Source organism: Callithrix jacchus, chromosome 9, assembly GCF_049354715.1.
Source record: "Callithrix jacchus isolate 240 chromosome 9, calJac240_pri, whole genome shotgun sequence".
NCBI classification, from domain to species: domain Eukaryota; kingdom Metazoa; phylum Chordata; class Mammalia; order Primates; family Cebidae; genus Callithrix; species Callithrix jacchus.
The window spans coordinates 35702146-35725404 of NC_133510.1; the positions used below are offsets into that span (position 1 = coordinate 35702146).

The 23259-nt window shown below is 37.2% G+C and overlaps 1 protein-coding gene across 4 annotated transcripts in view; it reads left to right on the forward strand.

Moving 5' to 3' along the window:
* The window catches only part of SLC2A13 (solute carrier family 2 member 13), a 385769-nt gene that overhangs the window by 91794 nt on the left and 270716 nt on the right, over window positions 1–23259 (forward strand). For all 4 annotated transcript variants that reach the window (XM_009003636.5, XM_002752368.6, XM_017975993.5 and 1 more), the window contains exon 3: window positions 3072–3280. In XM_009003636.5, the coding sequence (XP_009001884.1) occupies window positions 3072–3280 (209 nt within the window). The remainder of the gene's footprint in view (window positions 1–3071; window positions 3281–23259) is intronic.

The window sequence follows — 23259 nt, forward strand, 5'->3', positions numbered from 1 at the left end:
GTCTTATGAAATAGACAGTGTCACCTGTGTGTTAAAATATTAAGTTATTTGACCAGGCACTGTAGCTCACACCTGTAATCCCAGCACTTTGAGAGGCCTAGGTGGACAGATCATGAGGTCAGCCTGGCCAATATGGTGAAACCTTGTCTCTATTAAAAATACAAAATTATCCGGGTGTGGTGGTGCACAGCTACAGTCCCAGCTACTCAGGAGGCTGAGTGAGGCAGGAGAATTGCTTGAACCTGGGAGACACAGGTTGCAGTGAGCCAAGATTGTGCCACTGTACTCCAGCCTGGGCAACAGAGCAAAACTCCATCTCAAAAATAAATAAATAAATAAAATGTTAAGTAACTTGACCAGGTTCTATGGTTTGTCTACCCAGAGCTGTTCCTGTATCCTCTCAGTCATATATCACAGCTACCTCTGATCTTATGTATTGCATTTCTACAAAGCCATGAAAATTATTCATGTCAAAATATTTTCATCATGAAAGTTAATTAAAAGATAATTAAATAAGCGTTCTCATTTTACTTTTAGAAGTATTAGGATACAAATATATAAAACACTTTTTTCTTGACTAATCTCTGGAAAGAAGTTTTAATATTTTTAAAGACTGGAAACAGGGTACAAACTCCTTTGCCCCATGTTAGCGTAGGGCAACTGAATTGTTCATTTTGGATCCAGACTCTTGCTCAGATTTCAAAAGGTGGGAAGGCCTATTCTGTCTTCTGTAGCTCATTTAAGAAACATAGGCTAATATATTTGCCTGTATTTTCCTTTTCTTTTTGTCTTCTTTTCTCTTCTCTTCCCTTCTCTTTTTTTCCGTTTTTAAAAAAACTTGTAAAAATATTGCATCCTGGGATTTAATAGCAAGTAGTAGAGTGGAAAGTATTATGTGGGCATCTGGAACCTGAAAATGGTTCAGTTTCTGCATTGATTTCAGTGCTTTCTGAAGTGTTATCTGCAGCTTTTCTATCTTAATTGATGATCTTTCTTTGGAAAGATCATGAGAGGTATAGGTAAATAAATGAAACATAAAGGCTATCACCTTTAGGACTCTTAAAATTTATTTTGTAATCCATTATATTTAGGATCTGCCTTGAAAAAATCACTTTTAAATAATTAGCAATATAGTATAAACATTTCTTTGACACAGCTCAGATGGAAGTTGTATTGATTTACAGCAATAAAACATGCATTTAAATAACAGATTTAATTATACCAGTTAATATCTGAAGGAGAAGAGGTCAGAAGTACATATTTTTGTGAGCTGATCTCTGTAGCTCTCATGCAAGGACTTTTCCAGAAGAGGTCTAGTCATATCTAGAATAATGAATAGTTTGCTGGGAAGGAATTACTGTGCAAGTAAGTTTGCAGAGATAAATGACCCAGAAGAGTTGTCCCGTAAAATATTGTCATGTAAATCCAAAGCATGGTTATTTTCTGGTTAATGTGGAAAGTTTAGATATACAGGTGCTTATGTATTATTTTATAAAATATGTACTAAATGCCCACTGTGTGCAAGATGATTAGATGCTATGCTGAATACAGAGTTAAATAATATTAACCAATTGATTGGGATAGGTAAATAATGCATTATAATACCAGATACAGAGACATAAATTAAGGTTAAAAAACTGCGTGCTCTGTGGGTGAGCAGAGGTAGGAGCATTGGTGTAATTATCATAATCCATGGCTTAAAGCATAAGACACCTCTAATAAGATTTAACACTGTAGACCAAGTGATTCCTTTAGTCAGTCATTCATAAATTGTTTATTTATTTTCTAAATTTTGGTTAATTTTTCTGTTTCCATGTGTAGTTTTAGTTTGTAGTTTGTAGCAAGAGGTATTCTTACTACCCATGTGTTGATTATATTTTTCTTCTACTTGTTTTGGAATTAAAATGAAATTGCATGGAAAATAGCAGACTTATTTTGTGAGATTTATCTCTGAAGCCTTTAAGACTACTATATGTTCAGTGTAGCATAGCTTAAAAGGTAGAATAGCTTTGAAGAAGATATTGAGCCAAGTGACTTTTCCATGACTTCTGTGTTATCAGTGTGGTTTGTTATAGAAATAGAATTGGCCTGCTGAGCTCTATGGTTAGGAATCTACCCTGGAACATAGCTAAAGAAGTTGGATTAACAGAAAACATCCAGGTATCCTGGATTCATGGAAGTTTCCATTTGAAAGAAACCTTGAAGTTTATCTAATTCAACCCCATTGGTTCAAAAAGATGGAGGCCTTAGAGATGTTAGGAAATCAGTCTGGTGATTATGATAATCTGGAGAGATCTTTGATAGTGATATACTTTACTATTTTTGTTATTTCTTGGATGGAGTTAAAATTACATTGTTATTTGCTATTTAGAATTTGCCAGCCATTAAGAAGAGACATGTAAAGAAGATAACAGATAACTTAAAACTATGTGAGCAGATTTTTATATTTGTCGTCATTTTTATTAGGATTTTTGTTTTCTGACTCCATCTTTTTTTTTTCCTGTAAGCCCCCATTCTGCGCTTAATAATGATGAACAGGATGATTGAGGGCAAAATGAGATAGGAAAATTATAAAAACAAAATTATAATGAATGATTCACAAATCAGAAATAACTATAAAGGAACAAAATTGGGCAGTTATTTTAATGAAAAGTGTGCCTTTTAAGCAGATATCAGGAAGTTTTACCATAGCTCCATTTTATATTGTAAAATACAAAATTATCTATGTTAGTATTGCATAGTAATGGTGATTATGATGATTTGCTTGATATGTTTGGTTTAGAATGTGTATACATAATTATTGTAACTTTTGGTCATTCATTTCCAATGTAATTTGTGGAGAGATCTTTATCTCACCACAAATTGAATAATTAGATTTTTCAATTTTCAGTATACCACAAAAATATTTTTTCCTAGTGACACACAGACACACATAGAAACACACAAATAAGAAGATAATTCTGACTAACTTTTCATGAAACATTACCGTTGTCAACACAACACGAAAGTATAGGATGAGCACGTGGTGGTAAGAGCAAGTTTTATAATAAATGTGGATTTTTTTCTTGCAGGTACATGTTGGGACTCGCAGCAATTCCAGCAGTTATACAGTTTTTTGGCTTTCTCTTTTTGCCTGAAAGCCCTCGATGGCTTATTCAGAAAGGACAGACTCAGAAGGCCCGTAGAATTTTATCTCAGATGCGTGGTAACCAGACCATTGATGAGGAATATGATAGTATCAAAAACAACATTGAAGAGGAGGAAAAAGAGGTTGGCTCAGGTATGTAGACTTCATACTTATATGAATTTAAAAACTATACAGTGATCTTATTTGTTATTATTTTGTGTGTGTATACATATATTTTTAAATATATATATTTAAAATATATGGATATTTATACATATCCATATATATAAAATTATATGTGTATTATTAACTGTCCATATTAATTTAAAAGCTATTGAAAATAATCTTTGTAAAAAATTAAGGCCGGGCATGGTTGCTCACGCCTGTAATCCCAGAACTTTGGGAGGCCAAGGCAGGCGGATCACGAGGTTAAGAGATTAAGACTATCTTGCCCAACATGGTGAAACCCCGTCTCTACTGAAAAAAAAATTACGAAATATAGCTGGGCGTGGAGGTGCACACTTGTGGTTCCAGCTACTTTGGAGGCTGAGGCACAAGAATCTCTTCAACCTGGGAGATGTAGGTTGAAGCGATCTGAGATCATGTCATTGCACTCCAGCCTGGCAACAAAATGAGACTCCATCTCAAAAAAAAAAAAAAGGAAAAAAGAAAAAAGGAAAAATTTAAAATGCTTTGTTTACATGTGTTAAATTAATTTTCATATAAATTTTTATAAAGAATATGAGTACCTCATATTTTATGTATTCTATGTACTAGAATGGGAATAAGTTTGTGTTTCCCTATTTTCATTAAAATATTTAATTCACCGTTTGTTCTGAAATTCACCATGTCAGAAAACCAAAAAAGAAAAGTCTCAGTAATTTATGTTGATGAATTTATTTTTGAAGAAGATACCATATAGAGATTTACAAAACAATTCTGAGGTGGGATCTATAGTCTTGACAGTCTGCTTTGGGTAAGTGATTTGTAGGATGTAAACGATGGGAAAACGCAGACATTTCAAAATACATTTTTTCAACAGTAACAGCCTGTTCACTTCACATTTCCCAAATTGGCCTTATTTTCTGTTGAGCTTCCTTTTGCCTCTACATTAATTGGTAGCTCAGGGGAGAGGCAGATTTTTATTACTCAAATTATTTTTCTTACCTGAGAAAATGCCAAGCACACCCACTCCTTTGTTGCTACATGTCATACACAGGTGTTAGAAGATCTGTCTGGTCACCTTCTCCTAGCATCTTTGATGGAGCTGACCATTGTTGTCTTCCTGAAACAACACAATGAGCACTCTGAAGACGCTAGACTCTGTGTTAGCCACATGTGGCTTATTCAACTTTATGTACCAGTAGCATGATGCTGTTACTTTCTTGCTCAGATCAAAGCCTCAACTAACTGTGAGCTCATTGTATGTGAAGGTCATTTTTTTTTAATACTTTTTGAGCATCTGCTAGGTGTCCAGCAAAGTAGGCCTTTCCAGAGTAACATTAGTGCAGAGATTAAGGAGAATTTTGCTTTAACAGAATGATTTACTGAGTTCAACATTGTGTTCATGAAAAAATACTATCTTAGGCTAGGCATGGTGGCTCCTGCTTGTAATCCCAGCACTTTGGGAGGCTGAGGTGGGTGGATCACGAGGTCAAGAGATCAAGACCATCCTGGCCAACATAATGAAAGCCCGTCTCTACTAAAAATACAAAAATTAGCTGGGTGTGGTGACGCGTGCCTGAAGTCCCAGCTACTCAGGAGGCTGAGGCAGAATAGCTTGAACCTATGAGGTAGAGGTTGCAGTGAGCAGAGATCACACCACTCCACTCCAGCCTGGGAAACAAGACAAGACCCGTCTCAAAAAAAAAAATTATCTTAAAATATCTGTTTAAATTACAAATAACTTATTTTATGCTCCTGTCTAAATTCCCCTTCTCAATAGCACAAATGAAATATTAATTGCTTGTTTTTTTTTTTTTGAGATGAATCTCACTCTGCCACCCCGGCCGCAGTGTAGTGGTGCAATCTCGGTTCACCGCAACCTCTGCCTCCCGAGTTCAAGTCATTCTCCTGCCTCAGCCTCCCCAATAGCTGGGATTACAGGCACCTTCTACCACAGCTGGCTAATTTTTGTATTTTATGTAGAGAAGGGGTTTCACCATGTTGGCCAGGCTGGTCTCAAACTCCTGACTTGAGGTGATCTGCCCACCTCAGCCTCCCAAAGTGCTGGGATTACCGGCTGAGTCACCACGCCCGGCCATGAATTTGTTTTAATTGTAGTAATTAGTGCATTTGAAGCTCATGTACAAAAAATGTTTATGTGGAAAAACTTTTCAGAGTAATAAAGAAATTGTTAAATATTATTTAGGGCCTGTATTTTTATTAATTTATATAAAGGATAAGACAATTTAATATTTGAAAGCCTTCTTGTTTCAGGATAGGGATATCATTGATTTTACTACAAAGCATTAAGCCTATACCTTCTTTTTGACGGCTTAAAAATATGTCTGACTGCTCTAGCCTTGCAGTGTTGACTGCGTATACTATTTGAGATTTATACATTATTGGGAATATATAACCAAATGGATATTTAAAGAAATCTGGGGTACATAGGGTTGCAGTTACCTACATCTAGTTTAGTTTTTATCAGAAGTCTTTGGGAGCTAAATAGGGGACCTTTTCTTGGCTATAGATAAAATAATTCCCTACTCCCCAGTATTGTTTTAGATTCACATTTGGCCCAGGTTTTTAAAAACACTATAATGTTATTCACTGGATCCTAATAACATTTCTCATGCTTGAGTAAATATTATAAACTTTGCAACTAATAGGATTATTAACCTATCCATTTCTGGATTTGTATTATTTGAAGTAATATCATCTTGCTTAATTTAAAAGCTAATCTCATGTTCTTTTTTTTAAAAAAGTACACAGTTAAGAGCATTATGACATGAACGCATGCAGACAGATTTGCCAGATTACATGGCACCAGTGATTGGGGACCTGATTTTTTTATGATTAAGAAACTTGACCACAGTAAAACATGGTCTGCAGAACTGTGAATTGCATATCGGTATTGTAACATCCAGGAGCAAGACTCTGGGTCAGTTTAATTGCAAAACAGAGACCAACCAGTGCAGGGACTTAATGTTAACTGACAGGGTCTTGGCCCTCCAGCATGCTTCATTGAAGAATGATAGGCTAGATGGACAAATACATGTGAAGGAACAGCTAACTTCAAAGGAATAAAAATGCACTGACTCAGAAAAGATGAGTCAGCCACTATGTTGGAGGGTTTGAGAATGGCCTGGTAATCTGTCCATGGATCCTGAGCGGGTGAATTTTGAGCCACGACACCAAGCCTGGGGACTGTTGCCAGTGAGTGCAGCTGCCTAGAGGGAACCTTGACATAGGCACTGCAAATTATCCAGATATTCCAGGAATTTAGAAAGAAGTTAAGACACTCTGTTTCTTATAAGGAGGAATGTTTTATGAGACATGGTGGCTTAGATACCTGTTCCCGTCAAGCTTACTAATAAATAGGTCTGATTCCAGATCAGTAAAGCATATCTTGTCTAGCAGTTCCTCAGTAGATTTGTGACTTGTGACTGTTATGACACTTGCATATGTTATCCTTCTCTTAGGAATTTTTTTTCTTGGTCACTTGAATTTAAATTTGACCTCTTTGAGGAAAATAGGCCTAGCTACTGAAGTATATGTTGGCTACATTAATTTATTTTTGGGGTGTGTGAGATTGTCGGTGCATACAGCATTTCTGTTGGTTTAAAAGCACACTTTATATAGTAGATATGGCAGATGCTCTGGCCATGTCAACAGCAAAGTTGAGGCTTCCAGGCCATACCATGGAATAGGGTTGGACTACAGTGGAATCTCATCTCTTCTGCCCATGGCATTGAGGTCAGACTCCTTTGCATGACATACAATATCTTGCGTGTTTTTTTCCACTATAGTTGGCAAAACAACAACCAAAAGGCGGTAAGGGAAAAGAAGCAAACATTTGGTTTTCACGTGTGCTCAGCACTGTTTATACATCCTGTAGGAATAATAAAGTAAGACTAGCAGAAACAACAGCTTGGTTTGGAGAGCTCTCTGGAGTGGGAGACAGGGAGATGGAAGAATATTACTGGCTCTGTCTCAAACTTGCCATCTTAAATGAATCTCGGGAGAGTTGCCGAGCCTCAGTTTCTTTTTAGATTTGTAAGAAAAGCCAGATTATAATAGCTCCAGAGTTTGATTTTTTTTGGGGTTTTGAAAGTCTGTAAGAAGTGCCTCCTCTTTATTTCTAAATGCTATGCAGAATTTCTTTCAAAAGTATTTATTGAGTGACATGCTTCAGAGGTGGGGCTGTGGCAATAAATAAGACTGACAAGATTCTGGTCCATTCTCATGGGATGAGGCACACAAATAATAAATGAAAGAGCAATTAACTACCGGATAACTACAAATTATGGTAATTACTTTGAAAAAAATGAACAGAATAATAAAATGCTTATAAAAGGGACTAAAAAGAGATACTTTACATGGGATGGTTAGGAAAGCCTCTCTGAAGAGATGAACTTGATGGGTGAAAAGGAATCAGCAATACAGAGAACTGGAGGGAAGACTGTTCCAGAGAGAGGAAACAGCAAATGCAACATTCTGTTTTATTAAATGGGCCAGATTGGTTTTTGCAAGTTTCGATCATAGCTATAAACTGTACATTTTATTTTAAGATACCGCAATAAGAACTAACTCTACATCTTTTATCTCAGGTTCTGGAGCCTAAGTGTTAAATTAGTAGGGACCCAATTGCTATTTTCAGAATTGAAAGCAAATTTAAATACAAAGTAATATAAATGTCATTTCCATCATTTTGTGGTATGTCTGGTCTGTGCTCCTAGTTTATGTCCTATTTGGATAGATGTGTGATAGAGTCATGGGTTGCCTTACCAAAAGATACAGAATCTTGACAGAGACATAGGTAGTTACTTAAGCAATGATTGGCAAACTTTTCTGTTTAGCTTCAGAGTTGAGTGAAGAGAGGCAGGCCTTTTGGGGCCTGCTTATTATAACAGGAGGCAGCTGTAGTAAGCTCATATATATTTGAATGTTTCTGCTTTATCCTAGAAATTAACCAAAGTTTGTATTCTGTTGTATAAAGTAACTGTTTTATGTGACTCGAAAAATGTTTTTTTCTAAATAGTTCCAGTGTTCATTCATTGACTTCATGGAATCCATCACTCTCTCATGTATATCCCTGGGATATGTATCCCTCAGTTTGACAGACATGTACTGAAAGAGTTTGGAGTTTCTCTCGGGCAAATTCATGAGACATGGTATTAAAAGTAGGGTCTGTCTATATCACTAGAGATGAGAGGTCATCTCTTAAATTACTGGGCATATAGAAGGCAAAGATTCTTTGTTAGGAGCTTTAGTTCCTAAAAGTTAAAAATTGTCTCCCATGAGAAAGGAAGTAAAACCAACCAATAGAAGAGATAGGATTCTTCTGAAGGCAGTCTTAGGGAACAATCCAAAAATGAGAGATGTATTTTCATGTGCTTTATACAGCCTTGTTTGATTGCACTTACTTGACTTCCCTAGTTTCTTATCTTGTACCAGAGAACAAGTGGATCCTGGGAGGAGGTGAAAGGAAAGCAAAGGCTGCTGCTCCCATGCCTTGTCAGAAGAAGCCCCTTGGCCCTGCTGGAGGAGCCCCTCAGGCAGAGCTTCTGGGAGGTCTTAGATAAGGCACCATCTCTTCCATACAGCCCCCTTTCCACTCTGAATTGTGGTGCTAAGGCAGGATCACGGGAAGGAAGGCATGAACAACGAAAGCTTTCTCTAGAGAAACATACAGGAGTTGGTGTTAGAACTACTGCGAAAAGCTAGGGAATGAAAAAAGCAGCATTTTAGGGAGAATGAGGTTATTAGGACAAAATAAAGGAATGAAGGCAAGGGGAATACTGTACACCTTAGGGCAGTAGAGAGCAGCCTCTGATAAGTCTATTTATAGCACATGTTCAATCCAAGGAACTTAAAAATGGTCATGGGTCTTCTTTCTGCTAAAAGAAAATGGCGGTTTTTTTTTTTTTTGGTGAATTTCACATTTAAAAATTACATATTAAAAAAATTTTGTGGGGGGAGACAGAGTCTTTCACTGTTGCCCAGGCTGCAGTGCGTGGCACGATTTTGGCTCATTGCAACTTTCACCTCCTGGGTTCAAGTGATTCCCCTGCCTCAGCCTCCCTAGTAGCTGGGACTACAAGTGTGCACCATCAGGCCCAGCTAATTTTTTGTATGTGTAGTAGAGAAAGGGTTTCACCATGTTGGCCAGGCTGGTCTCAAACTCCTGACCTCACGTGATCCTCCTGCCTTGGCCTCCCAAAGTGCTAGGATTATGGGCATGAGCCACTGCACCCAGCCTTAAAAACTGCTTTACAGTTAATATTACCTAGATCACCCAGATCATGTACTTTCAAAATGGATTTATTACATAGAAGTATGCCAGCCAGAATATTGGCCCTACCCTTTGGTCACTAAAATCTCAACATTAGTAGCAGCCCAGAGGCACTAGCTAATCTTTCAGATTGGAATTAGATTCAGGTGCACTAGTCGCTAGTCACTGTAATAGGGCATTCAGGTTACCTGTGTGATATGTAATCTATGTGAAAACATTCAAGCCAGCAAGATTTCCATGATTTAATTTTATCAACTAATGAACTCAGGAATCTGGGTGAACATTGGCTTTGCCTTTGACAAAGACTTTGATCTCTAGCCTGGAAAGCAAGAGTATTGTAGGGAAGATGATATATTCAGGAGCTTCCTGTGATTTCATTTTAAAATAAGATTTGATTTACCTCCAGTTCTTTGGGGATTTTGGCTGTCATGTATAGGAATGGACAGCTGCATCTTTTTTTTTTTTTTACTCTAATAATTTTGCAATTTGGTCATGAAGTCTTAACCTTCCTGTAAGTCATTTTCTTTTTCTGTGAATTGATATTGCCTGTGGCCCTTACAGCAAATCATATTCTGCAAAGAGGTCAGAGGTCGTAAATATTTATCATATTTTGGTAGAAATTATTCTGTATGTTTCTTTAGAAATCCAATTTCAGCATAGTGACACTGCAGTCAAATACACATTGTAGTTGACATCTGCTGCACTTAGAGGAAAGTAGTCATTCTCCTCAATATATTTGGTAGTTTGCTTTTATCTTTTTCATGTGGTGGTAACACAGTGTTATGTGTTACCCAAGACAATGCATGCATGTTATTTACCAGGTGAACTTTACATAGATATTGATAAATTGTTCTTGGCAAGATGACCTGCAATTTTCTGAATATTGGCAAAAAAAAAATTCTATATGCAATATTCTAGAGGTGGTTGTGAAATTCCAAAAATTGTCAAAGTATTAGGCTCATAAACGGTAGATTAAAACTAAAGGTCACAAGAAAAGCTGCTTCAATTCTCAGTCCTTGTGTTAACAAGCTGTAAGCTGAAGGACTATTAAAATAATATACAACTCTGCTCAGTTTTTAGTAAAACTTATTTTCTTAGGCATGCTGACTTATTTAAAAGAAATGCTATTTCATTCAATATGGCTATAAATAAAGGTTGCCATCATTTTTCTATATCCCAGAGAACTTTTAAAATTTTACACAGAATTGGAATCATTCTTGGATTTTACATTAAAATATCAGCGATTATCCTGTTACATAGGGATAAAGAACAGCAAAGAGATTTTCCACTCAGCATACTCACAGGAGAAGAAAACATTTTTCAGATTACTTGATGACATTTAAGTCATTTTCCTTGATTTATATTGAAAATCCAGATTGTCTTAGTAAGTAGGTAGGTAAGTCTTAGTAAGTAATAAGCTCTATAGTTTTGTTTTCTTGGTAAGATATACTTAAATTTATATTTTATTTAAAAAGATCCATGCTGAAAGAACTGTGACTTTGTCAAAGGTCTCTTTTTTCCCCACTCACTGTGAGGTTCATACTGTATTTTAATGGTCTGTATTTAATACAATTAAATGGAATTTTTAAAAAACCTACAGGGTAGACATTTGAAAATGAATATCATTTATGAGTTGCTGCTCAGGGTTGCTCACTTCCAACTTAACTTGAAATCCATCACTCAGTTTAGGTGATAGTCTGCTTTGTAAATAAAACCATGATCTGGAGACTTTTTCTTCAAGAAACAACAAATTGCTATGCCCTTTAAAGGTTACCTGATCTTTGGAGGAGGTTAGAAGAACGTCCCGAAGAAAACCCGTTTCTTTTTTCCACCTCAAAGGGGAAGGCACAGGAGCCATTCTAGTGTTGGGACATTTTAGTGTAACAAAACAATTCCACGGATAGTCTCTAGAATCAGAATGTCAGTGGCCATGTGTATTAGTCTATTTTCACACTACAATAACTACCCAAGACTGGGTAATTTATAAAGATAAGAGATTTAATTGGCTCACAGTTCTGCATGGCTGGGAAGGCCTCAGGAAACTTACAATCATGGTGAAAGGTAAAGGGGAGGCAGGGCATGTCTTACAGGGCAGCAGGAGAAAGAGAGAAGAAAGCCACGCAATTTTAAACCATTAGAGCTCATGAGAACTCACTATCAGGAGAACAGCATGAGGGAACTGCCTCCATGGTCTGATCACCTCTCACCAGGTCCCTCTCTTGACACCTGGGGATTACATGAAATTCTGGTGGAGACACAGAGCCAAACCATATCACCATGCCATGCACTATCTGAAGAAACTTGCCTGTTCTCAACTGTCAGAAGAGTTCTTCTCTCAAAGTTTCTCAAAAATTAAAAAAATCTTATTTTTTTTCCTCATATTTTAAATTGGATTTATATTGGGGAGCTAGAGTGGTCAAATGCCATTAATTTCTGCTCTTGTTACTGCTCTGAGGCCTTCTAAACCCTCTGCTACTAAGCAGCATTTTTAATCAGCATCTTACTGAAGGCCTTACCTTAGATGCACATTTCAGTTAACTCACTTATTAACACCTATATTTCTTGAAACGTTGAGCCTTCAATAAGGAGGTGTGTCTTTAGCAGGATACAGTGAGGAGAAAATTATTAGGTTTATGAAGTTAGAACTATAATTAGTTACTGTATAAGTGTCTTATATTTTTCAGTCCAATTTTTTTCCCCTGAATTTTTCAAGGTTCTTCCTTGAGAATGACTCCCACTAAACATCTCTTAGAATAAAATAAACCTTCGAGATAATTTTTTTAGGAAAACTGAGGCCAATAACTGCTCTTTTCTAAAGGGGAGGGGCAACTAGTGTGAAAATACTAGTAACAATTTCTTTTTTCTGAATGCCCAATTCTATAAATGTTGCATGCACATCTATATAAACACATTCTCCCTTTCCGTTTCTCATTCTTAAAGCTATCCTAAAACAGACATTATAATCCATGTTGTACTGAGAAAATGGAGCACTGGCAAGAGCAAACAACTAGAAAGTAAAGGAGGCAGGATTTGGGCCCCAGCCACTACCACTCCAGTCTCTCCTTGTTCTGCTCTGCAGACCCTGCATCTCATGGCACATTTGTGCCATGCACTTTGAATGTAAATATTAGGAAAGGAAAGAAATTAGGCATTGTCCTCGCTCTTAAAGAGCTTCCGACCTAACAATCAAGTATGCTTAAGAATGTCCTTTTCTAAAAGGAAAGCATTGAAGCATTCAAACAACTATAAAAAATGGGAAAAAGACAATGACCTTCAAAATCAGTTGGCAAAATAGTTCAGTTGCTTTCACCTTGAATTTTTCCAATCTCTTTTCTCGATTCTTGCTGCCATTGCCCGGGCCAGGTTTCTGGTGCTTATTTTCTTTGCTTGAGTAACAGTGTCAGTGTCAGCTGTTCTTGCTTCTAGTATCTTCCTTCTCTAACCTTTCCGCATGGCCTCCGAAATTATCATTGCAACACACAAATAGGATCATGTCCCTCTCCTCTTCAGAAACACGTTCTTTAACTTGTTATTAAACTTCCTTTACAATCTCGTTTGAATGTATCTTTCCAGGTTTATTTCAGTAGTGCCCAGCCTCCATCATCAGACCAAGAGAGAAAGCAAGAAGCACTCAACATTACCAGGTGCCTCCTGACTCTCAGGGTGAGGGGGATATGGTGCGGGTGGGATCTGAGGAGGTGAGGTGGAGTTGGGAGACACCCTGAGATCATTCACATCCCTTGACCTTCACTGTTTACTCCAATCAGGGAACCCTGGGATAATTGCAAATAAAATGCAATTATTGTCTCACAAAAAGAATTATATTAAATTTGAAAAGAAGTAACATATTAGGAGTTTTCTCTGGACTAAGAAGGACTTTTGATATTTTTCTCCATTAGCAAATTTTAACACAATTCATTGTTCAGTTTGCAAAAAGGCTGAACTAGAAGTGCTTAAGCATTTCTTCCTGCTTAGTCCTATAGATGCTGGTATTATTTTAATTGTGTTGCACAAGAATAGAAGGTCTTCAAATTAGGATAAATCATATTTCATCCAAAAGAAAGAACTATTGAGAAATCAGAATGGTGATATTTTAATTATACTTTGAATCTAAGAGGTTGGAGGCTCTTCTATGTGTTGAGGGTTAGACATTAATTTGGATGCATTATCCTAGGGGTTGTCAAACTTTTTCTGTAAACTGGCTTTTTAGCCAGTGGTCTTCATTATAACTACGTGTCTGTGCTGTTGTAGCACAACCACAGAAAATATATTTTAAAAATGAGTGTGGATTTGTTCCAGTAAAGTGTGAAGCTTATTATTTTGTGCTTGTTATGTTTTATTATTTGTAAAAACAGAAAGCTGGCCAGATTTGGCCCACGAGCTGTAGTTTGCCGATTCCTTCTTGAACCATTAAGTGTATCTGTTTTTATCAGTTACCTCAGTTTTTATTCTCTGGACTATTTTGAGGATGTTATTCACATTCTTTATTTTCTTTCTTTTTTTAAAATTATTTGCATTGAAGCCTCTTTAATGTTGTATTTCCTGGTAGGTTTTGGTTTCTGTGCAGAAGGTAAAGTTGTCAATGTTTATGTTCATGTACAAATGTGCATAGGGTGTGTAGTAACAGGAACCTGTAGGGAAGTATTTCAGGGAAGCCTCTGGATAATTGCAGCAACAGACATTTATGAGACTACTGCTCAGAGCACATTGCTTCTTCAAGGCCCAGCCACAATCACTTCTGCATATGTCACAGCCCAGCAGGTCCGTCTCAGCATGTGATGTCACATTTGATCTAATGGGGCACCAATAAAGGCCAAGGTTGAATGGTGAGAGTTGAGTCTCTCATTGAGACCGTAGCCAGCTGCACTATCAAAATGGCTTGACTCATCAATAGAAATCTTAGCTCCCTTGCCATGAATTGCAGTCAAAGCAAGATACTTTTGTGAAAGTTAAAATGCATCAAACAATTAAGGAGATGGTTTTATTCAGGCTCTTGCAATAGAGAGAAGGTTCGTTAATGAGGAAATCTTTAAGAAGAGGGAGAAATCCTGGGATTTTATAGAGCAGGTAAACAAGGGAGTCAGAAGGAATGCTAGAAGTAATCTTATGTTGGAGTATGAGAAGGCAGAGTGCCTTCCTTGTCTCAACTCCCTGGAGCAGTCAGCATTAGATTTGCTTTCACTAGCAGCTTGGCCTTGCTTATCTTTGCATCCCCACTGCCAGATACAGTCATTGCCTGACGTCAGAAAGGCACTTCATAAATGTTTCTCTGACCTTCTCTTTACGTGAGAACAGTGGCTGGTGATGCCTGATCTTTGACTCCTGAGATTTGGAGGAGGAAATGGAGTTCTTACAATGTGTAGACTCCTTCCCTCTGTGCTTCTTAGTCATCCTGAGACCCTGGGGAAGTGTGGTTGGTGAGGAGGAGACATAAGTCAGTGCACAATGACTATTTGTTGAACGTCCCTGTTTCCAAAGGCAGATGTATATGTTTAGAAACTCACTGTAGACTTTTGGCAAAACTGTTTGGAATTTATGTGTACATTAGGAGTTATTAGTATTTTCTTCTAGATGCTGACATGTTGGGCCAATGGCAAAAACTTATTTTTTGACATCAAGTATTTCTAAGTGCAATGAAATGTCAAATATGAAAGTTATAAAATCTCATGTGATTTATTATCTTAGAATTAATTTTGAAGCAGACCCTTGTTAATGTCTGAATTTAGGAAATACCACTTACTATTTGATAAGCTAGGTTTCATTTATAACTCTAGAGAATAGATTATAATTCAGACTAGGCCCTTATTATAGATATGTACACATCAAAATGTGATGGGATTTCTCTCTACTATGAAAGGCGAGCCTATGAAATTCAAGTATATTTTCACTAGTTATAACTGCAGTGGCTTCAGTACTTTTAAGACAAATGATTTTCTTGACCATAGAATTGTAGTCAGAATCTTAGATGTGAAATTTGGTGTTTGTTTTGTTTCTGCTACTCTCATTCGCTAGTTTATAGTTATGTATAACCACTTTGAGATGTAATTGGAACCTCATAGTTCTAAAAATGTTCTGTAAAAAACTTTTAATTTTACTTTCTGAAACAGCTTATCAGGGTTTCTGTTCATTTCACAAGAATTACTGAAACACAATTGGCATCATTTATATAATAATTCTATAAATTTTTCTATTTTATGCTTAATAATTGTCCTGTGAATATTCAAATTTTGAGAGTATTTTTTTGGGGGTAGTATGTTTTAAAATTATAAATTCTTTATTCTTATATGGAATCATGGCTATAGCTGCATACCCATGCAGGTGACATTTGTGGCCACAAAGAGGAATCATATCATTTAAACTCATTTTTTCTCTTAAAGAGCAAAGTTTGAAAGCAATCATATGACTTTTTCTGATTTTATCTGTTAGCATTTTTTTGGAAACTAATAAGAGAGCATTAATCTTTTTTGAATATTTACACTGTGCATGTACTATTTGTCATACTTCACATGGTATTATCTTTTAATTCTATAACAGTCCTGTGTGAAATCATTGTTATTATCATTATTATCATTATGCTCTTTTAGAGATGAGAAAAACCTTAAGTGAATTGCATGGATCTCCTTGGCTACTAAGTAGCCAAATTCAGAATTCCAACCCATCGGCCTTTGTATTTTGCTGGAAAACAGCAAAATGCCTGCTTTCATGGATCTACATGCTGGTGGAGGAACACAGATAGTAAAGGAATATATAACACACCAAGAAGCAATGAGTGTGTTGGGGAAAGATCAAGGAGAGAGAGTGTTGGAAGCCTAGGGTTAGAAAGGTGAGTCATGGCCCTTTTGATGAGGTGCCCTCTGAGCCCTGAGGAAGTGAGTAGTACATTTCCAGAAAGGAAACCCCGATATACATTTGCCTTTATTTTATTCGAAGGAAAATTTGTACTGAGCAGCTCTACCTGCCAAGTGGATTAGTAAACTACTCAGGTAAACAGGCCAGAGACCTAATTACTAACAGGTACTTGGTATTAGAGACTTGTTCTGATAAGGAATTTCATTAGGTAGAAGGGTTCAGTAGTATTTTACAACAAAACTATGTTGAACAACTTATAGAAAAGTGTTTTCTTCAATATCAAAATCACGTCTGTTTTTGAGAAAAAAGAAAGGCCTCTCAGATAGAGATTGGCATGTCGCATTCCTTTAGAATTGAACAAGTGTAAATATTATCAGATATAATTCTGAAAAGAGTTTATTTTATTCAGGCGTTTTTTTTTTAATCATTTTGTAAAACCACTTGATGATTTGAACCCTTTTTGCAAATGGTTTTTTGGAAGCTATCCTCTACATGTATCTTTTGATTATAAAAACTAAAACCATTTTTACTGTAGCTGCTATTGCAGCTGTCCTTTACTGTCTCCTCTGTCTAAAGAGTCATATAACTGTCTTTAGCAGGATTTTTCTTACCAACACACTTGAACTTCGAAACTGAAAGCACAGAGTTAGAAGTGGCATCTCCTGTCAAACATTCCCTAGCGAAAATTTCTTACAGCATTGTCATTCAGTCCCCGAGGCCTGCTGTCTCTGACTGCTGGAGTGTGATTTCCTGTGTCACTTTCCATTCTGGGACCATAACATTGGATTCCAAACGTTTGATGGGAAGTTTACAGTATGCTGTTTTGAACATTACTGAACCAACATAATAACCCACTACTTGTGTTTTGGAAGCAATATTATCTGTGACAGTTATGGCCTTGCTGTTTTACATTTGGAACAATATTGAAAAAGAAAAAGGTAGAGCAATAAAAGGTAGAGGCAAGTATGTCCTGGTGATCTTTACCAAGTAAGACTAAACTGATGATATTAAGCTAGAATTTAGGGACATCATGGTCACATCCATGTAATAGAAAAATATAACATCACATCTTTAAGCAACACATATTCTGATTCTGTAATAAATTGTATATTTCCCTTGATCTTTCTGGAAACGATGCTAATTTCTACACCTGGTGTTCAAATGCTTGCCAAATTACAAGAATAAATTGGAGAATTAATCCAGTGCCCAAGATGATTTTTGAGAAAAGAGTATCTGTTTCCAAATGGCAAAAGAACATCATTAATCTCTTCTCTAGCATTCCACGACAGGAGACAGATGCTACTAATAAAATAAAATAAACTCCTCATGGTTGTTTCCAATAAAACACAAATTATTTTGTAGTCCTATAATTGGAACTGTCAATCTAATTTAGTAGGTTTCTGTTGAAAAATTCTATTTGAAAAAGTTGGGATGAGAAACTAATTCACTATTATGTACAACATTTCTTTCTAAGTATAAGGAATATTAGCAAAAAATGTAATAGAAATTAGGAACTTGGACTGTTAATACCTCTTGACTTATTGAGATGCAGCAGATCTTCATGTGACTGTCAGTTTAGTGGAAAGAGTGACAGGAATCCCCCGTCGTAACTCCTGCTCTGCCTATCACTAAGTGGCTATTGCAAGGCTGGCTTCATGGACATGTGACCTCTGCAGCTGCTGAGAGCCCTTGGTTTAATCCTCTGCTGTCGCTGTCATCAGTGTCTTAATTTTTTAGCATTTAGCCCTAATTTTTCATTTAGCCCTTATCCCTATGAATTAGGCAGCCACAACTGGCTGTTGACAGCTTCTCTGAATTTGAGAGAAGGCAATGAAGATTCTGGAGCTAAGCATTGGGTATACATGGACATAAAGATGGGAACCATAGATGCTGGGAACTGCTAGAGGGAGGAGGGAAGAAGGGAGGAAAGGGTTGAAAAACAACCTGTTGGGTCCTGTGCTCACTATTCAGTGACAGGATCATTTTATACCCTAAACCTTAGCATCACATAATATATCTGTGTAACAAACTTGCACATTTCCCCTGGATCTAAAATAAAACTTGAAGAAAAAGACTCTTGATAGAGCCAACTCTAAGTTCCAACAAAGGGGAGGATCCAATAAAAGTTTATTGGAAACGTAAAGCTCCGGATCCACCCTCACTTGTTCTCAGTCAGGAGCGATTTTGCCCCCTAGTGGGCATTTAGCAATGTTTGGAGACATGAGACATTTTTGATTGTCAGAGCTCAGGGAATATGCTGTTGGCATCTAGTGGGTAGTAGGATGTTTAATTCTACAAATGCATAGTACAGCTCCCAAAGCATAGAACTTTTTGGCCCAAAAAGTTCTCAACACTGGTGATGTTGGTAAACCCTGCCTACCATTACTATGTGTGTCTCCAACTCTTGGTACTGGGCCTGGTAGGTTACTCAAAAGTTTGTTGAGCCTCTGGCTGTAGTCTGGACCTTAGGTGGTTTTTTTTTTTTTTTTTTTTTTTTAACCACATGAAGACTGAAGAATGAAGCTGGTGAGTAGGAAGTGTAACTTTACATTTGCATGAGGTACAGTACACAGATGCTCTCTTAAGGGCCTTTACATGTCACACTTACCCAACCAACTGGCGGGCCCCCGCCTCTTAAAACCTCTAAAACACAACACACTCAACGGCTGGCAGATGACTTTCCAGGACACCCTGGCACTTGTGATGTAGTCTGTTGGGCTGTTTACCAAGTCATTTAGGTTTGTTTCTAAATCTGTTTATGCCATTGTGCTGTTTGTTGTAATTATGCGGTGGAATCAACTATTACAGAAATTTAAAGAAAGAAAAATATGAAAAAGGAGACCAATTTCAGAGAGAATCTAACTTGAATGTTTTGGAAAGATTCAGTAAACACGTTATTAAAGAAAACTGCTCTCAATCTGTGGGCAAGAAAATTTAAAAGGTTTGTGAAAAAATCATTAGAATTAGATGGATCCTATGTTTAATTTGCCTAACTGCCTTAAGTTTTCACTATTCTTTATGGAGATTGTAACAATACATTTTTTTTGTGGTTTTTGCAAGAAAAACAATGCTTTAGTCAGCTGATCCATGCTCAGAGAATAAAGGCCTTGCATATATCACAAGATGGAAGAATGAATGATGTTTATATATTTTAGGTGGATAAAATTATTTATAAATGTAACCTTAGCTGACTTTCCCTAATAATCAATATTTCAGACAACGGGGCATCTATTACATTTATTTTTCAGTGGGAAAAATATCAAATATTCTACTTTTCTCACTTCCATAGCTAAACAACTCTGAGCTCAGTGATGTCTCTGAATAATATTTCTTATTTAACACACTACCTTATGTGTTAAGGAGATATTCATTTGGTGTTTGACTCCACAGACACCAACAGAAGATCTGTCTCTTGGCAGATTCAATACTGAAATGTTGAAAAGCTGTGCTTCCTTTTCAGTGTGTATGTTTTCTTCCTTGACTTGTCCCTGTGCCTGTATAGATTATCGGCATTTGGGATTTTCACTACATGTCGCATTCCTTTAGAATTGAACAAGTGTAAATATTATCAGAATTATAATCAAATAATTTGAAAATACTGTTAGAATTAAGCAAAGAGACATTAATTGTCAGTCTGCCTTTTTTGCAGATGGCTTTTGGCTTAGTGTTATTTTGTTTAAGGACCCATGTCTCTACTTGAACTTAAGAGCAGAGTTCTGGCCTCTTAATCTTGAACTTGTTAAAAGAAAAATGTTTCCAGGCATGATGGCTCACGCTTGTAATCCTAGCACTTTTTTTTTTTTTTTATTCTGGGAAGAGGGATATTTTTTTTTTTTTTTAATTTTTTATTGGATTATAGGTTTTGGGGTACATGAGCAGAGCATGCAAGACAGTTGCGTAGGTACACACATGGCAGTGTGCTTTGCTTTTCTTCTCCCCTTCACCCACATTTGGCATTTCTCCCCAGGCTATCCCTCCCCACCTCCCCCTCCCACTGGCCCTCCCCTTTTCCCCCCAATAGACCCCAGTGTTTAGTACTCCCCTTTCTGTGTCCATGTGTTCTCATTTTTCATCACCCGCCTATGAGTGAGAATATGCGGTGTTTCATTTTCTGTTCTTGTGTCAGTTTGCTGAGGATGATGTTCTCCAGATTCATCCATGTCCCTACAAACGACACAAACTCATCGTTTCTGATTGCTGCATAATATTCCATGGTGTATATGTGCCACATTTTTCCAATCCAGTCTATTATCAATGGGCATTTGGGTTGATTCCAGGTCTTTGCTATTGTAAACAGTGCTGCAATGAACATTCGTGTACATGTGTCCTTATAGTAGAACGATTTATAGTCTTTTGGATATATACCCAGTAATGGGATTGCTGGGTTAAATGGAATTTCTATTTCTAAGGCCTTGAGGAATCGCCACACTGTCTTCCACAATGGTTGAACTAATTTACACTCCCACCAACAGTGTAAAAGTGTTCCTTTTTCTCCACATCCTCTCCAGCACCTGTTGTCCCCAGATTTTCTAATGATCGCCATTCTAACTGGCGTGAGATGATATCTCAATGTGGTTTTGATTTGCATCTCTCTGATGACCAGTGACGATGAGCATTTTTTCATATGATTGTTGGCCTCATATATGTCTTCTTTCGTAAAGTATCTGTTCATGTCCTTTGCCCACTTTTGAATGGGCTTGTTTGTTTTTTTCCTGTAAATCTGTTTGAGTTCTTTGTAAATTCTGGATATCAGCCCTTTGTCAGATGGGTAGACTGCGAAAATTTTTTCCCATTCTGTTGGTTGCCGATCCACTCTAGTGACTGTTTCTTTTGCCGTGCAGAAGCTGTGGAGTTTCATTAGGTCCCATTTGTCTATTTTGGCTTTTGTTGCCAATGCTTTTGGTGTTTTGTTCATGAAGTCCTTGCCTACTCCTATGTCCTGGATAGTTTTGCCTAGATTTCCTTCTAGGGTTTTTATGGTGCCAGGTCTTATGTTTAAGTCTTTAATCCATCTGGAGTTAATTTTAGTGTAAGGTGTCAGGAAGGGGTCCAGTTTCTGCTTTCTGCACATGGCTAGCCAGTTTTCCCAACACCATTTGTTAAACATGGAATCCTTGCCCCATTGCTTGTTTTTGTCAGGTTTATCAAAGATTGTATAGTTGTATGTATGTTGTGTTGCCTCCGGTGCCTCTGTTCTGTTCCATTGGTCTATATCTCTGTTTTGGTACCAGTACCATGCTGTTTTGATTACTGTAGCCTTGTAGTATAGTTTGAAATCCAGTAGTGTGATGCCCCCCGCTGTGTTCTTTTTGCTTAGAATTGACTTGGCTCTGCGGGCTCTCTTTTGGTTCCATATGAAGTTCATGGTGGTTTTTTCCAGTTCTGTGAAGAAAGTCAGTGGTAGCTTGATGGGGATAGCGTTGATTCTGTAAATTACTTTGGGCAGTATAGCCATTTTCACGATATTAATTCTTCCTAACCATGAACATGTAATGTTTCTCCATCTGTTTGTGTCCTCTCTGATTTCGTTGAGCAGTGGTTTGTAGTTCTCCTTGAAGAGGTCCCTTACGTTCCTTGTGAGTTGTATTCCAAGGTATTTTATTCTTTTTGTAGCAATTGCGAATGGCAGTTCGCTCTTGATTTGGCTTTCTTTACGTCTGTTATTGGTGTAGACGAATGCTTGTGATTTTTGCACATTGATTTTATATCCTGAGACTTTGCTGAAGTTGTTTATCAGTTTCAGGAGTTTTTGGGCTGAGGCAATGGGGTCTTCTAGGTATACTATCATGTCGTCTGCAAATAGAGACAATTTGGCTTCCACCTTTCCTATTTGAATACCCTTTATTTCTTTTTCTTGCCTGATTGCTCTGGCTAGAACTTCCAGTACTATATTGAATAGGAGTGATGAGAGAGGGCATCCTTGTCTAGTGCCTGATTTCAAAGGGAATGCTTCCAGTTTTTGCCCATTCAGTATGATATTGGCTGTTGGTTTCTCATAAATAGCTTTTATTACTTTGAGATACGTTCCATCGATACCGAGTTTATTGAGGGTTTTTAGCATAAAGGGCTGTTGAATTTTGTCAAATGCCTTCTCTGCGTCAATTGAGATAATCATGTGGTTTTTGTTTTTGGTTCTGTTTATGTGGTGAATTACGTTGATAGACTTGCGTATGTTGAACCAGCCTTGCATCCCCGGGATGAATCCTACTTGATCATGATGAATAAGTTTTTTGATTTGCTGTTGCAATCGGCTTGCCAATATTTTATTGAAGATTTTTGCATCTATGTTCATCATGGATATTGGCCTGAAGTTTTCTTTTCTCGTTGGGTCTCTGCCGGGTTTTGGTATCAGGATGATGTTGGTCTCATAAAATGAATTGGGAAGGATTCCCTCTTTTTGGATTGTTTGAAATAGTTTTAGAAGGAATGGTACCAGCTCCTCCTTGTGCGTCTGGTAGAATTCGGCTGTGAACCCGTCTGGACCTGGGCTTTTTTTGTGTGGTAGGCTCTTAATTGCTGCCTCAACTTCAGACCTTGTTATTGGTCTATTCATAGTTTCAGCTTCCTCCTGGTTTAGGCTTGGGAGGACACAGGAGTCCAAGAATTTATCCATTTCTTCCAGGTTTACTAGTTTATGTGCATAGAGTTGTTTGTAATATTCTCTGTTGATGGTTTGAATTTCTGTGGAATCTGTGGTGATTTCCCCTTTATCATTTTTTATTGCATCTATTTGGTTGTTCTCTCTTTTCTTTTTAATCAATCTGGCTAGTGGTCTGTCTATTTTGTTGATCTTTTCAAAAAACCAGCTCTTGGATTTATTGAT